Here is a 15137-nt window from a genome sequence, read left to right on the forward strand (position 1 = left end):
TGGAACAGTGGCATGCACTACTTTGTCAAAGACCACTGACCCTTAAGAATTGCAAAACTCTAAAATCATAGCCTTTCATTTTTTTTGTACTTAATTTGATTTGAGTTTGAAAAGCTCTATAGAAATCCAGACTTTAGAATTACACTTGAAGATTTTGTGCGTAATGGTAATTGCATAGATCTCTGGGGGCACTGCAGAAAGTTTATATAATCAGATTTTTTTTTCCCCGAGTATTGATTGAGTCCTTTGTCCTTTGCTCATTTTTGTTGTGGACTTGAGGGCAGGATGAGGCAGTGGGGAGAGCACAGTCAGCTTTTACCGTGAATGTGTGCGTCCAGTGGGGGAGACGCATTTGAGATGCCCATGCTGAGGGAGCAATAGTTAATGCAGGCTGGGCTGAATGTGAATTATCTTGCCCCACTGTTTCTAATTAAGCTTTGGACATGTACAAGCTGCAGTTATGGGAGCCCCTCATTGGTTGGGTCCATTGTGTTCGCTCATCCTTAACTGCTGAAGATAATTGTTGTTTCTTGTATAGCTTCCCTTCGGGATCACTCCGGCTTCTGCCATGCAGCAATGTGTACGGCAGGTCTGCAAAGCATCATAGCTGCAAAATTGCCAAATTAATTTTTACCACTGAAATTTTCATGCCATTTTTTCTGTCGGCTTCACCACAGAGAGTCTGTTCTTGGTAGTTAAATATCACAATATTTGTTCGGGCCAACCTTTGCTGCCTTTTCTTTCACCATGGGAGCTGGCCTACTTCTTATGATGTTGTTATGCTCAAGATCTGTTTTTGCCCATCGACACAGCACAATATGGCAGCAGTCCAGGTCTGTCGATTCAGAATTTGTGTCACCTCATTTTACATTTTCTATTCACACATCCATTCAGAGCCCTGAAATCCTCACTAACACAAACAGTGTTAGTGATTGATGACTAAACAGACTGTTTTGGTTCTAACGCTGGAAAAAGTCCAAATGCAGCCCAGTTGTAAATTCAAAGCACATGCATAACACATAAAAAACATCTTTGTTATTTTTTGCTCCTTAGATTCATTTGTTTGTTTGAATGCCTGCATTTCAAATCAGCAAAGCCCCACTGTGTGTCTCAGGTGATTCAGGGTCTGCTGGCTGTTGTCTACAACCTTGGAGATGGAGATTTCAACCTGACGCTGCCCTACCATCGGCTCAGCGATGGCGAGTGGCATGAGGTGGAGTTGGATCGGTACGGCAGAGAGTTCACCCTGCGAATGGACGGAGGTGGAGGACGACGAGAGGTTACAGCTTCACCTGGGCGGAGTCAGGAGATCATTATTGACCCCTCCACGGTGATGCTCGGTAATTGGTTTCCCTCGGGACACAATCGGAGCTTCCTTGGTAGGTGGCTTCTTACGTGTTTCTGTTAAATGAGACTGTGCTGGTGGATATTAAGATAAATGAGTGAACAGGTGAATTAATGTGGAGTGGGAAAATCAATGGATGAGTTGAATGAATCAACAGGTTAATTTATAAATTAATTAATTGGCAAACACATACTCCAAGTTCTGAAATTCCCCATTCTGTACCTGTTAAAAAATGAATGTGATTATAAATAATTCAGTGCTTATATGCTTACCGCTCACTGGTGCTGGTACTTCTCACAACCTGGCCCAAAGGTGTTTTATCCCTTAGTTTCAAGCAGATGAGAGAAAGTGAGCCAGTGGGACTGATCTGTATTTAAATGATTTGTTAGACCTCATGCTTCCCACAGAGTGAGCAAACTAACCAGCAGAGAAAATATCCTACAAAAAAAAGTACTCCATGCTGACAGCTTAGCCTCAGGCTGTTTGTGTGTTTGCATGCATGAGGGCGCGCATGTGCATCGGTCTGCAGGTGTGTCAGCGAGTCTATGTATGTGTGCCAATGTGTGTGTGTGTGTTTAGAGTTTACACCCCTGCCATGGTGTAAATACGCGTCCATAAAAGATTTTGCCTGCGGACTGGTATCTTAGTGTGTCTTTTGACATTGTAAACTCTTTTTTTCCTCCTTCTCTTTTTTTCTCTCTCCCTCCCCACTAGGCTGTTTGCGAGATATGAGGTTTAACGGGCGATCCATCCCTCTGGGTGGGGAGCAGCTTTCAGAGGGACTTCAGGTGGTCACTTCGCAGGGCGTCTCCGTCGGCTGCTCTTCAGAAGCCTGCAGGAAACATCACTGCTCGCCTCCTCTGGTCTGCGTGGACCTCTGGAGACACCATGAGTGCAGGTGCTGTAAATAAACATGAAAATAAATAACCCAGGATGTTAATGACACCTTACAGTATGCAAGCACGTTCTGTACACATTTGCACACTCACAACCAACAAGAAATACTGCATACTACGGATGTGCTCATAATAAAATTAGTAACGCCAGCACCTTTGTAATAAGAAACAACATCAAAACCGACACACTTGCACAGTATGGATTTCCTTCAGCAGGAGGATAGACTAATACAACCTTTTGGAGAGGAAGTTTTAAATGTTAAGTAACTTGTTCAAAACATTAACAACTGCTCACATTAAGTTGAATGCTATTTATTTTCATTTGTCAGGTCTGGGAATAAGCATTTTTCTGTATTGAGTTTTCAAAGCAAAATATGACAACAAAAAAAGACCCAAAGAAGACAAATCGGCTGTGACAGGATTTCAGGTGCATCGGACCAAAAATACAATATGTCAAGTGGAACCACCTGGAAAATCATGACGTCATACGTTTACTGCAAAGACAGACAGGAGGTCATCATAATTACTAATCATAATAGCAATACACATCTTTTTATATCATCCTTTTTTTAAATCATTATTCAGTTTTTCAATTAATGTTACAACTTTCTGATAAGGCAACATTTATTGTTTTATTATTATTTATTAATTAAGTTTCATAAGCCGTACATAATAGCCATACTTTTCAGATTACTTATCAGACATTAATAAGAGCAACTTTTGGGTCGCCACGTTGTGAAAAATCTGTTGCGCTGGAACTTTATCATCCTTGATCATGATGTGTGTCTGGAATCAAATTCACATATTAAGAGTTTATTATTATTTACAACTGTACTCAGTACATTGTTGCATGTGAATAACTAAATATTGTTGATGTCACGTTTAAAAATGGAATGAATGAGTGTTTGTTAATGATAATTTACCAAAATTCATAACTGGCAACAGTGGCGTGGATAAATTATAGCAGTGCACGTTATTATTATGGGGCCTAGTGCATTCTAATAACTAGGAATGAAGTGCCCACACAGACACACCATTAAGCATATTGGTTGGGAGATATTCTCAGTGAGTCAGCCTTGATCCAGGGTATATACATGTATTTTTTATTTATTTATGTATTTTATTGAATCGGTCTCAAGGGCCTGTTGTTGGGTGGAGAACGGGTGGAGGAGACCCAGTGCACCAACACTGCCTTTCTTTATTTACACTCATGACTGGCATATAAATGATCTATAATATATTAGCATACCATTTACTAATATACTCAAATCGTTAGTGACAATGTATAAATCTACATGCACATAAAAGAAGAGCAATCATACTTTACTCATGCACATGTAGTTTGTGCATGTATGTTCTGTGTGTCCACCAGGTGGCAGCTTGGCTGAGTTCAGCCCTGTTACACTGTGTCTAATAGTGTGTCTGCCTTGAAGAATAGTGTATAACAGCAGCAACTGTCACAGTCTCGGCTGCCCCTTTAAACTCTGCAGGACCACTGAGTCTCCTGGCTGTGATTTCAAGACTTCGAAACAGTGTGTGACTTTTCACTGCGGCTGGATATCCATATTCTGTGATTGCAGCACAGCCTCAGGTTACAAAGCGCTGAGAGAGGCAGGGGGCAGGGGTGAATGATATTCAGGGGATGTTTTGTACAAATATACTGTGGGACTACTATTGCAAAGCCAATCTTTGCTTCTCGGTTTCTTTTCTCTTGTGTTTTTTTTTTTACGGTACAGTCGACACTCTGTAACCTTCAAAGAGCATATCTTTGAATCTGATATAAGAGGTGTAAGTCCTGAGGGATTTATTTTCTACACTGTCAGCTTAGGTGTCATAGCTTTGTAGATTTCAGTTCTTCTTTTATCTGACAGCTTCCCGAGTGCTTCCTGTCTATTCTTTACACTGCCGTCTCTTCTCTGCGCAGGTGTCCTCCAGGCCACATGACCAAAGAGAGCTCCTTGGGCAAAGTGTGCGTCTACACGTTGTGCGCCAGCCGGCCGTGCCGCCACGGCACCTGTGTGGCTCACTCTCCATCCCGCTACTCATGCCGCTGCAGTGAGGGTTACCGTGGACGCCACTGCGAGGTGACCCTCGCCATGTTCCACAACGTGGAAGGCAATAGTCTCAGCCTCAGCTCCATGTTCGCCATCAGCATCTGTGTCTTGGCTTTTCTAGGTAGCTATGTCGACTACGTCCTCTTCTACCTGTGGTAACCCAGCACTTGTGTCATCATCTCAACTCATGTTTTTTAATGCATGTTACTGTCTGCCATTTTCTTTCTTTCTCATCTTCAGAACATTCATTTCCATCTTGTTTTTTCGTTTGTTCTCATCTTCATGGTGTAATCCTTGCATTATGTATGATTTTATCTGTAACATCCACTGTTTTATCTGTTCTCCACCCCTGTTTGGTTCTGTGAAATCTACACACACATATCTTATAGCTGTATTTATCTCTTGAGTTGTACCAGAATGTGATTTCTCCATTGAAGGTTGGTGGAAACATGAAACAAATAGATGGAAGAGAAGCAGGGAGGGAAAGATTGTATGTCTTAATTTGTGATTCATGGAGAAGCTGTAAAAGTCCTTGGAGAATTGAGGGGTTTCTTTATGTGTTTTTCTATATTTCTCATCACCTCTGTGTCCCCTGTCTCTTCCAATGTTACGCTCTGACTTCAGAAGTCAATTTCCCTCTCAGCCTTACTTTTTATCTGTCCAACTTATTTTATATCCCACCATCCACTCATTTTACTCCCTTGATGTATTTTTTTTCTCGCCTTTCTCACATTTCTGTGTACATGTTCTGTTCTCCAAAGCCCCTCTAAATGTGTCCATATTGCACACTTTACTCTGACTGTACGTACACTGTTTGGAGCTATAATCAGGAAAAACTGCCAAAGGAGGACAGCTTTTTATTGTCTCATAATCAAGTTCATTCTAGGGTGACTCCAGGCTATGGGTTAGATATGGGTTAAGGTCTGTCTCATGGTGATATTACATGGTCTGACATGCTTTTAGATTCCTGCAGTCAGAGATCTGGCAGCGAGCAGCATGCTTGAAAAAAAGGACAATAATAAACAGGGTAATCTGCAAAAACATTTTGTGCCAAAATGCAAAAACATTTTAGTCATTCAAATGGCAGCATTTTGTTTCCCCCCTCTCAAAACTTTCAATTTGAAGAAACAATTTTGTTCATTGTGTATTTTAAAATGCATGCAAGCGGGAGGATAATGTACCAGCTTGCTATTTACATCCTATGATTATAAAATACCCACTACCACCTGCCCACAGAGGACTACCGACGCTATGGCTTCAAATTAGGTATGCGGTAATGTGGTTTTGACTCTGGTCAGGAGTTCTACTGGCATTTAATGTCCGTTGAGGTATCTGCAATTATTTAAACAAGCAATAATTATGTATAATATGTCATGTGACTAAATGCGGAACTAACTATAGCACAGCATGCAGTCCGCACAACACAAGAGTCAAGTGGAGGCATCTGATTGACACATTATCCAGTGCAGATGAAAATATTAAATCAAAGCCTCAGTGGGACTCAATAATAGGTATGTTTATGAAAACAAACATGCTTTTTAAATCACATTTTCCAAGCCTATATCAAATTACTAAAAATAGAAGAAGAGAAAAATAATATATTGATTTGAACTTGCATCATGTCTGCATTTTGTTGTCGGCAAAAAGATAGAAGCTGTGACATTAAACAATTCAAACTGTAATAAAAAAGACAAAACAAAAACACCAGATTAAGGCAGCAATATGAATGTAGGGTTCAGTTCACAACATTTTATGATAGTGCTGGAAATAATCGAGTGAGAGCATGTTAAAAAGGAAGTTATGAAGTATTTCAAAGTAAAAAACTGAACTGGAAAGTCTTGGCTTTGGGATTTTGAGGGGCTTTGCTGAAAAAGCCTCCCGTTTGAAGACTTCGATTTATAGAATGATCGAAGGCTGCTTCCTGACATGTAAAAGGTCATAAGTTCAAAAATGTATTCAGAAATGTACACCAGAGCTCAACCTGGGACTGCTTTATAGATGAGGAGTAGAATCCTAACGTCAATAAGTATAAGCTGAGGGTTATGTGGTCTCTTCATAGTGAGCACAGCTGCTGAATTATGGAGCTTTTATTACTGATGCCTGCATGCGTATATTGTGTTTTTTTAAGTGTGAAGGTATGAATACATGGGAGATCTTTTCCACGTTTGCAGAGCTACAAAATTAAATCTGGATATATTTCTTAGTTGAAGGAAATATGTCTAAACCATTTCTATTTTTCCCTGCACCAAATGTAATTAAATTAAGGGGTCTAAAAAGTGCAACAGTTGAAAAATGTAAATACATTTTAGATTTTTGCATATGTAACCAAGTGAAAGCATATACAGTATAATATATAAACTGAAAAACAGAGAGCCTAAAATTGAACACTGAGGAACACCATGTGTTGTTGTTTTTTTGGGATAAGGAAATATTCTCAATTCAAACTAATTCATTGTTTTTCAAAGGCCAGACCTGAATAGGCATGCCACTCACTACTATTTTTGTACATGGCATGCAGAAAATTAATATAGCAGACAAAATGTATTTTTATTCTGACCAGACTGTGACTCTGTGACTCTGACTGTGTGTTGTCATCTAAGTTCCTCTGTTCTTTGTTGTGGTTGCCGATACAACCAAGAATGTATATTAGTGTATGTGAGTACCCAGCATGTTAAAATGTGACACCAAGGGGTGTCTGTAAGCCTCATTATGTGGTGATTTGGGAATGAGAACAAGAGCCGTGTGAGGCGACCCCCTGCTCAGACTCTGAACCGTTGAATGTTGTATACAGCACGTTCAATGATAAACCTCCAATTAATTGTTAAAATGCCCATTTGCCCATGTTTACGTAAACCACTTCACACCCTTTCCACCATAATCAACCAACCACTTTCCCTCTGCCGCCTTGCCCTCAATGAAATTTCTTTGGGTGACATCTTCAAAGTGTTCTTTCAGATCAATAGTCCGAAACCCAAAGTTATTAAATTTTGGGTTTCAAAAATGAAAACAAGCAAAGCTGAAATGAGCCAGGGACTGTTCAGCATTTTGCTTTCAAAATGACTAAAATAATAATAAGGACTTAAGGGCACAGAAATAAAAATGAATAAAAAAGTCCACAGCAAATGATTAATCATTATCAAAATAGTTGCTGACTAATCAATCAATCGGCTAATGGCTCAGCTCTATCCTCAAACCAGCTGGGTGCTGATGACACCGGCTTTTTTTGTAAATTGTAAATTGTCTAATAAACTCGCACGGTTGATGGTGTCATAAGCTGTGATAAGATCTAATAGGCTTAAGATTCAATATCTACCCACATCTCCTGCCAGCAGGGCCTTTTTAAATGTATATGCATTGATATCTCTACAGGAAAGATGAACTGTTCCTTTAATGCATCGTTAAGGCTGAGGAGAGGGATGAGTTAATAGTGTTATCTTTAGGCATTATAGCTAAAGAAATGCAATTTTTCTGGTCCTCACAAAGATAGAAGGACGTACGTGTGTGCATGTGTGCAAGTGGCTTGCATGTTGTTGCACCCTGTTGGGCCACATTGTTGTTTATGAGTCTTTCTGTCAGAGACAGGCTTATAAAACGCTTGGGCAATTCAATACACTGTCCCTGCTTCTATAACTGACTCAACGTTCCCTCCAGGGCATGTGGCTAGTATTGGGACATCAGTTATTCTGACACTTGAGAGTGAAACACATAAAGCGGTCTTCAATATTTGATAATGAATTCAAAGATGATAAAGTACGGCCTTGGCGTCGTTCATGAAAATTCATGTGTTGCTTGCATGCTAACTAAAGAAAGGTGCAGTCCATTTGAAGTGGCTCACCCGCTGTCGCCGATGAGGCATTTATATTCAAGGCTCAAACTTTTCACCTCCCCAAGAATCACCGCCTGTTCCGTAATATAATTCAGATTGGAAAGAGCTGTCTTTGATGACTGTAATTACATTTTCACACATTGAAAAAAAGGGAATAAAATAAGCTGAACAATTCTTTCTCTCAACCTGAAAGCAGAGAAGAACCAGTTTTACCTCATGATCAACGGTTCTGAATGTGGAAATAAGATTAATCCCGTGGCTTAATGAACAGGTGCCTCTATAAAATGTAGTTGTTAATGATGACCCTCATCACCACAGGAACCACCACCATAAATACACACTCTGTACTGAGCAAGACTGCTAGCTGGGTGCTAAATTAAAGGGGGACTACTTCTCTGCCTCAACGTGCATTAAAAGTTAAAATGATCATCCATTATTAAGTTTTACATGAGCCATCACAGACCGACCAGAATGTGAGTGGAGCGTGAGCTATTGACAGAGCCAGATGAGCTGATGTCTGACCAAGCCTCATTAGTCCAGCATCAAATCTGACATGCTGGTTTTTGAAGAATGGAAGAAATTAGCTGCCCATATGGGCTCTGGACGCCAAGCGATCATGTAAAGTGCCTGTACTTTTTATCCCCTGAAAGATTTATAAATAAATTATTTTTCTCAACTCTTTCCCATCTCTCATCCGTCTCATTTCCTTCTGCTCGTTCGTCAGTTTCCTTTCCCCCCATATTGATGTCTCATCTACCTCTCAGCTCATTCCTTCTCATTAAGGAGCTGCAGCCAAAGAGTTAAGTGTTTTGATCAAGCTGTTGCTGTAGTTGTTTACTCGACACTCATTCATAATGTACAGTCCGGTCCAGGCTAACATCATAATACTCTGCTCATAGTAACGGTTAGAGGGCAGAGAGGCAGCAGCATTATGGATTGATGAATGACTGCGATGTTTGTTCTCCGCCTTGAGTGATATTGATCTCACTGGAATGTAGCTGCACACACACACACACACACACACACACACACACACAACTCTGGGCAGTAGTGGCTGCAGGCTGTAGGGGCAAACAGGCAACTAGTGTGCGAGTGTGTGTTTACCTGTGCCTAATTGTCTGTGTGTGAGAGCCCCTGTGTGCTGTGTATCGAGCTCCCTGCCTATAGAGATGTGTAGAATATCAGCTCAGGTGGTGTCGGGGGTCGAGGTGAGCGTGGGCCTGCAGGCAACAACTCAGAGCAGGTAATTCTGGAGGTGAGGAGGAGGGCCGGCGTCTCGTCGGCGCCGGGGCCTCATCGAAATTCTGGTGTTTTCTGCAAGGGCGCTCCGGCACAGCGGTGAAGGAGCCGGATCAGCTGATCAATACCGCTCTCCACCCACCCCATACTGAGGATGGCCAGCGGAGGTAGCGAGGGGGGAAGCTTACAATATCTCTTTTTCTACCTCATATGAGAGCAGCATATAAAAGTGCAGCGGCTGAGGTGTTAAAGATGTTCCAGGCAGTGAATAAATAGAGATGATGATTTTTAATTGAGATAGCATTTTTTTCAGGCAGAGATTAGCTCCAGGGGAGTTGTTTTTCTGTCTTTGTTTATGAATACCTGCCTGTTAGTGTGACCCCAAAGAGCCGTTGGTGCATTCTTCTCTTTCGAGGCAATTACTTTAAAAATCCAGACTAATGTGATTACCTTGCATTTCTCTGAAGGTTTCCAATTAAACTGATACTTAGCACGCACTATATAAACCATTCTAGTTGAAATGGATCCCATCTAGCGTGAGAGATAAAAGCTGAGGCCAGACAGAGGCCAGAGAGGGACTGAAAAACAGGAACCGTGAGAGACTTAATGAGTGGGGAAGAGAAGAGGGAAGACCGAGGGAAGCACCAATACAGAGAGACAAATAAAAGAATCACACAGATATAAAAAATAAAAAAACAGAAAGAGTGAACTAGTAAAAACAGATAGCGAAGAGGGGAGAAAGAGAGAGGGATGGCAGATGGGAGAAAAATATTGGTTGAGATTAATGGACTTTAAAGGTCAGTCCAGCATGTTGTATAATTCAGCACACAATAGCTGTGATTGATGTGTATGCTTTAGGACCTTTTCTGCTCGGCTCCTGCAGCATTGCTTTCCACGTTCTGCAGAGCCACCAAGGCTTTGAGTTTAAGCTGGGAGGAGTACAAATTCAGTTAATAGGTTTCCGAGGAACTGCGGTCTTTGATAAGACGGGAAACAGAGATGCAACATCAATGGGATTAGGTGGAAAGGTGGTGCCTCTGTTCCCATGCATGTTCCATTAGTGTGTCCTAACTGTGCAGACATGGCACCTAAAAGGTCTTACAGGACAAATTGACGTGGTGGAAAATCCATTAGTCTGCCTGATCTATTTATTTAGAATTACATGTAGTGTTATTTTTATAATTCATTAAAAAAAAACTCACATACAGCCAGTGTCAAGTATTTCAGTTTTGATATCAACACTTTCCGCTCGTGGTGCCAATTTCATTTACACCCAAAGATGTGTTTTTCCTCTCGGTTTAATTATGCGAGAATGCTCCCGCTGAGTTAACCTGCTCTCTGGCTCCCCTCAGTGTTGATGCTGGGCCTGTTCCTCTACTCCTGCTGGAGGAGACACAAGGGCCTGAAGGAGGGTGTGTACCATGTGTCGGCGCACCACGGCGAGTGGGAGGACATCCGAGAAAATGTGCTCAACTACGACGAGGAAGGCGGAGGGGAGCAGGACCAGGTAAACACATGCACATGCTGGTATTTACTAGACAGGCAGCGAGGGTAAACACAGCACTAAACACAAACATCGCACTGCTTTAAGTTCTTCATTTGCATTTTTATGCGTTTTAAATGTCATCATACCATATTTCAGGAACTTTTTAAACAGGATATAAGAATACAAATGAGGTAGGACAGACGCTAAAGCAGAAAACAGGATCAGGGTGTTTGTCGGTGCCGTGAAATGAAAACCAAATATCATCTCCCTGGAGATCTAGGAATGTGAGTCAATTAGCTGAAATTAAGCAAGTAGACACCAATAGCTGTTAATGCCTTTGTTTTAATAGTGCTGGTAATAGCAGTTTTCACCCCCTCTGCAGTCAGATAATTAATTACTTGGGTAATCAATGGTGCTGTTGATGCCAACACCTCTTCCGACATGGTGGATCTTAGTCTTAGTCTGAGGAACACGTCCATTTGCTGGCAGAGGCATTTACTTAGTGACATTGCTCATTAAGCACAGATTGGTGTCATGTGGAAACGTTTTCATTATCTCTTAAAGGAACACTCCACCGTTTTTTCATATTAAAACATGTTATTCGGTCAAGTAAGACGAGTTGATACAGACCTCTTGCATCTCAATGCGTGCACTCAATCGCCTGGCGCGCGGCGCCACTTGGCTAGCACTTAGCTTAGCCCAGTTCATTCATTAGGATCCAAACAGATGGACAGTTGGAAGCGACCAAACTCCTCCACGTTTTCCCTATTTAAATACAGCTACACGAGTAGTTAAACGACCAAGTATGGCGACACAAAATAAAACGTGGCGCTTTTCTAAGCGGATAAAAAGGAGAACTATAATGTATGGCGGAATAGCACTTGGGAGCACTTCGACTCGGCGCAGTAATATCATCACTCCTGAAAAATCTTCTCCCCCTCCCTCTCCCTCTCCCTCTCACTTCACTTCTGCTTGTTATCGCAACCCTTTACGATGCACGTTATAACCATGATTGTTCACAAATATCTTCCTACAACTTGATACTTCGTCAGCTCTGCTCGAACTACTACTCCTGGTGCAGCTCACGTTGGTTCTGTTGACGGAAGTGAGAGGGAGAGGGAGAGGGAGGGGGAGAAGATTTTTCAGGAGTGATGATATTACTGCGCCGAGTCGAAGTGCTCCCAAGTGCTATTCCGCCATACATTATAGTTATCCTTTTTATCCGCTTAGAAAAGCGCCACGTTTTATTTTGTGTCGCCATACTTGGTCGTTTAACTACTCGTGTAGCTGTATTTAAATAGGGAAAACGTGGAGGAGTTTGGTCGCTTCCAACTGTCCATCTGTTTGGATCCTAATGAATGAACTGGGCTAAGCTAAGTGCTAGCCAAGTGGCGCCGCGCGCCAGGGCGATTAAGTGCACGCATTGAGACGGAAGAGGTCTGTATCAACTCGTCTTACTTGACTGAATAACATGTTTTAATATGAAAAAACGGTGGAGTGTTCCTTTAAAGGCATACTATGCAGGAATTGTCTTACTGTTTGTAAACGGAACATTTAAACATGGCCTCTCTTCCCCGGCTCAACGAAAGTGAAAGCAAACCTCAGATTCACTCACTGACGTTTTGGAACGAGCTTGCCTCATTACCAGGGATGTAATGATACACTCGAATCACAATTCAATACAAGTCACAATACTGGGTTCATGATCAGGGTTGAACCAAAAGTCCAAAAGTGAGATTCAAAATGAAATCTAATAATAAATTCACATGAAAATGCCCCAATTTAAAACATTTGCTGGTCAATTGTCCCAGTTTTCAGCACAAATCGCTGCCGACTTGCACACTTCCGAAGATAAAACTGACAAAAACACTTCAAAGATGACAAAGTGTAGCTTACGGGTAGCCTGCAGCAGCACTTTACCAGGCAACAGGACCACTGCTGGAGTCAGAGATGATGAAGAAACAACAGAGCTGGAAAATCCTGCTGCTTCACTGTGTCAACTGAAGTCATTTTACCTATTTGAGTTGTCATGTACAGTACTTTGAATTGAGTGTCGCACAAAGTAATGCTATATTTCTACTCATTATATATACGATATAGACACCACCACACACATAGTGGGACATAAGTAATGACTGAGAGAGTTATGTACGAGTTTGTACACTGTTTTTTAAAGGAAAATTCTAATAGTATACCTTTAAATTCTAAAAAAAAAAAAAAAGATTACACAGGAAAAATCTTCTTTCTTCTCTTCTGTTCCTTCCTTCATTTCTCTCTTTTGCTCTCTCAGAATGCCTTTAACATGGTGGAGCTGCAGCGCTCCCTCCAGCCCAGCCCAGCACAGTCCCTTCGCTACAGCTATCCACAAAGCATCATCTCCTACCCGCAGACTAAGCTTCCCCAAGACAACAACAAGAAGTGGGTGTCTAACGGGAATGGCAGCGCGGCCATAGCGCTGCGCCTGGCCATCCCCCCCTCAGAGACAGAAACCCTGCCGTCCCCTCTGACCTTCCGCCGCTCCCAGAAAACCCTGTCCTTCTCCAGCCAGGACTTGGCCCGCTACCTGTGTGAGGTCATAAGGGACATGGAGCACCCGGGGGAGCTTGGCACCATGACCACACCGCGGCGTCCCTCTGGGAAAGAGCGCGGCCTGGCCGCGGTGCGCTCCCTCAGCTCCCTCAGTGCATCTCAGGGTTCAGAAGTCAGCCTTCACGCGACCCAGAGCAACCGGCTGGACAGGTTCAAAACCCTCCGAGCCGTGGTTAGCGATTTGAGAGGAGACTCCAAGACTCCGGAGGGCCAGAAAGACAAACTGAAGGAGAGCAGAGGGCAGCTGAACTGTGAGAAGAGCGGCTGAGGCTGCACTCGGAGAAACAGAACTGAAGGTTGCTCAACACTAATCAGAAGGCGTTGGTGGAATTCCAAAGGGAGATAATTAAATGTGAAATACTCTGAGACTGGGAGGTTGCCCTGGGTCTATGTGAAGTCTGCTATAAATGTACTGTATTGATGAAACTTTGAACATTTATGTTCTTTGATATAAAACATGTTTACCAATGAATGATCAGATGTGATGTATTGTTTACTTGGCATTGCACTGTACAGTATTTACTCCACAGAAAGCACTTTCGGAAGTGCGCTGTGTCAAATCTATTCATGTCATCAAACTCATAAGAGTAATGTCTGCAAGTAAGACAGCAAATGAGTTTCCTGCGAGAGAGCCGGATTCTTGTTGCCGTTAATGACTCATGAAATCGTTTATGTGACAAAAATGGTTTTGTTTCATTTGTATTATCTATTTCCTTTTAAATAAATAATTATCTTTGATAATATTTTGAGCTTGATCTTGTTCAAACACCAGTTCACATTAGTGATCGTCAAATCCCTTTTTTTTTTTTAAGTCGAAGCCAACTTTCATCATCAAATGTTGTCAGGATGTGTTTTTTTTTTCAGCCTGAAGCTCAGCAGACACAAAGTAAAGCCTGTTTCTTATACCTGCAAATGTGTAATCCTTCAATGTATTTTCAGTGTATCTGACTTCTTTTATTCCTGTTCATTAGGATGACTAGGAAATAGATCTTCTTGTCTTGCTTTGCTACCCATTACCAGCAACAAAATCCTCTGATGAAAAGAGCAAAGTCAATTTTAGGATGAATCATTCATGTCCAGTGCCTGTAGCCTTCTGACCCGAATCTCCAGTATGAACTCGAAAGCGTGGGGGTCCCAGCAGGTCGCCCTACACCATACTTAATTAGCTGGCATTACTGGAGTTAAACAGCTGTGACACTGGAGCGAGCCGCTGGGGACGTACACAGAGCTGCTGCAAGCAGATGATGGTCTTGATGTCTGGATCTGGTCCATCTACACACCTACATAATGCATCATAAGAGATCCAAGAGGATGGATTCAACTCCCTGTAGGTTTTAAGGAACTTCACATTTATCCATTTTGTATTCATGAGTCTTGGTGTAGTTTATAAATGAGAACTAGATCTGCACTCAGATCATCAGTGAATTCATGCTACAGGACATTTGAAGTTCTATATGGTTGTTAATATTATGACTAAATTATCCATGTTTGATTCAGTCATGTTTGATCATTCGCTGTGAGTTGCATGAATGCACACTGCCACCTATTGACGAGGTGGGGTACCACATTTGAGGCAAACAGCAGCTCATTACTTCACATTTACAGTTCATCTCTGCGGTACACACAAGTGGGATTTCCCAAAGTGGGACGTGAGGATCCTTGAACGAGTTCATGGTTTTCATGAATTACAATTTAGCTCAAA

At 41.9% G+C, this 15137-nt stretch overlaps 1 protein-coding gene across 1 annotated transcript in view; it reads left to right on the top strand.

Annotated features, from left to right (window-relative positions):
- LOC131973600 (neural-cadherin-like) overlaps positions 1 to 14178 on the top strand; it is a 110335-nt gene extending 96157 nt beyond the window's left edge. The window contains exons 29-33 of the mRNA XM_059335639.1: positions 1115 to 1379; positions 2060 to 2243; positions 4166 to 4416; positions 10713 to 10867; positions 13137 to 14178. Coding sequence (XP_059191622.1) covers positions 1115 to 1379; positions 2060 to 2243; positions 4166 to 4416; positions 10713 to 10867; positions 13137 to 13703 — 1422 coding nt within the window. The 3' untranslated portion in view covers positions 13704 to 14178. The remainder of the gene's footprint in view (positions 1 to 1114; positions 1380 to 2059; positions 2244 to 4165; positions 4417 to 10712; positions 10868 to 13136) is intronic.
- Positions 14179 to 15137: the final 959 nt, after the last annotated feature.

Source organism: Centropristis striata, chromosome 6 (genome assembly GCF_030273125.1).
Source record: "Centropristis striata isolate RG_2023a ecotype Rhode Island chromosome 6, C.striata_1.0, whole genome shotgun sequence".
In the NCBI taxonomy this organism is placed as follows: domain Eukaryota; kingdom Metazoa; phylum Chordata; class Actinopteri; order Perciformes; family Serranidae; genus Centropristis; species Centropristis striata.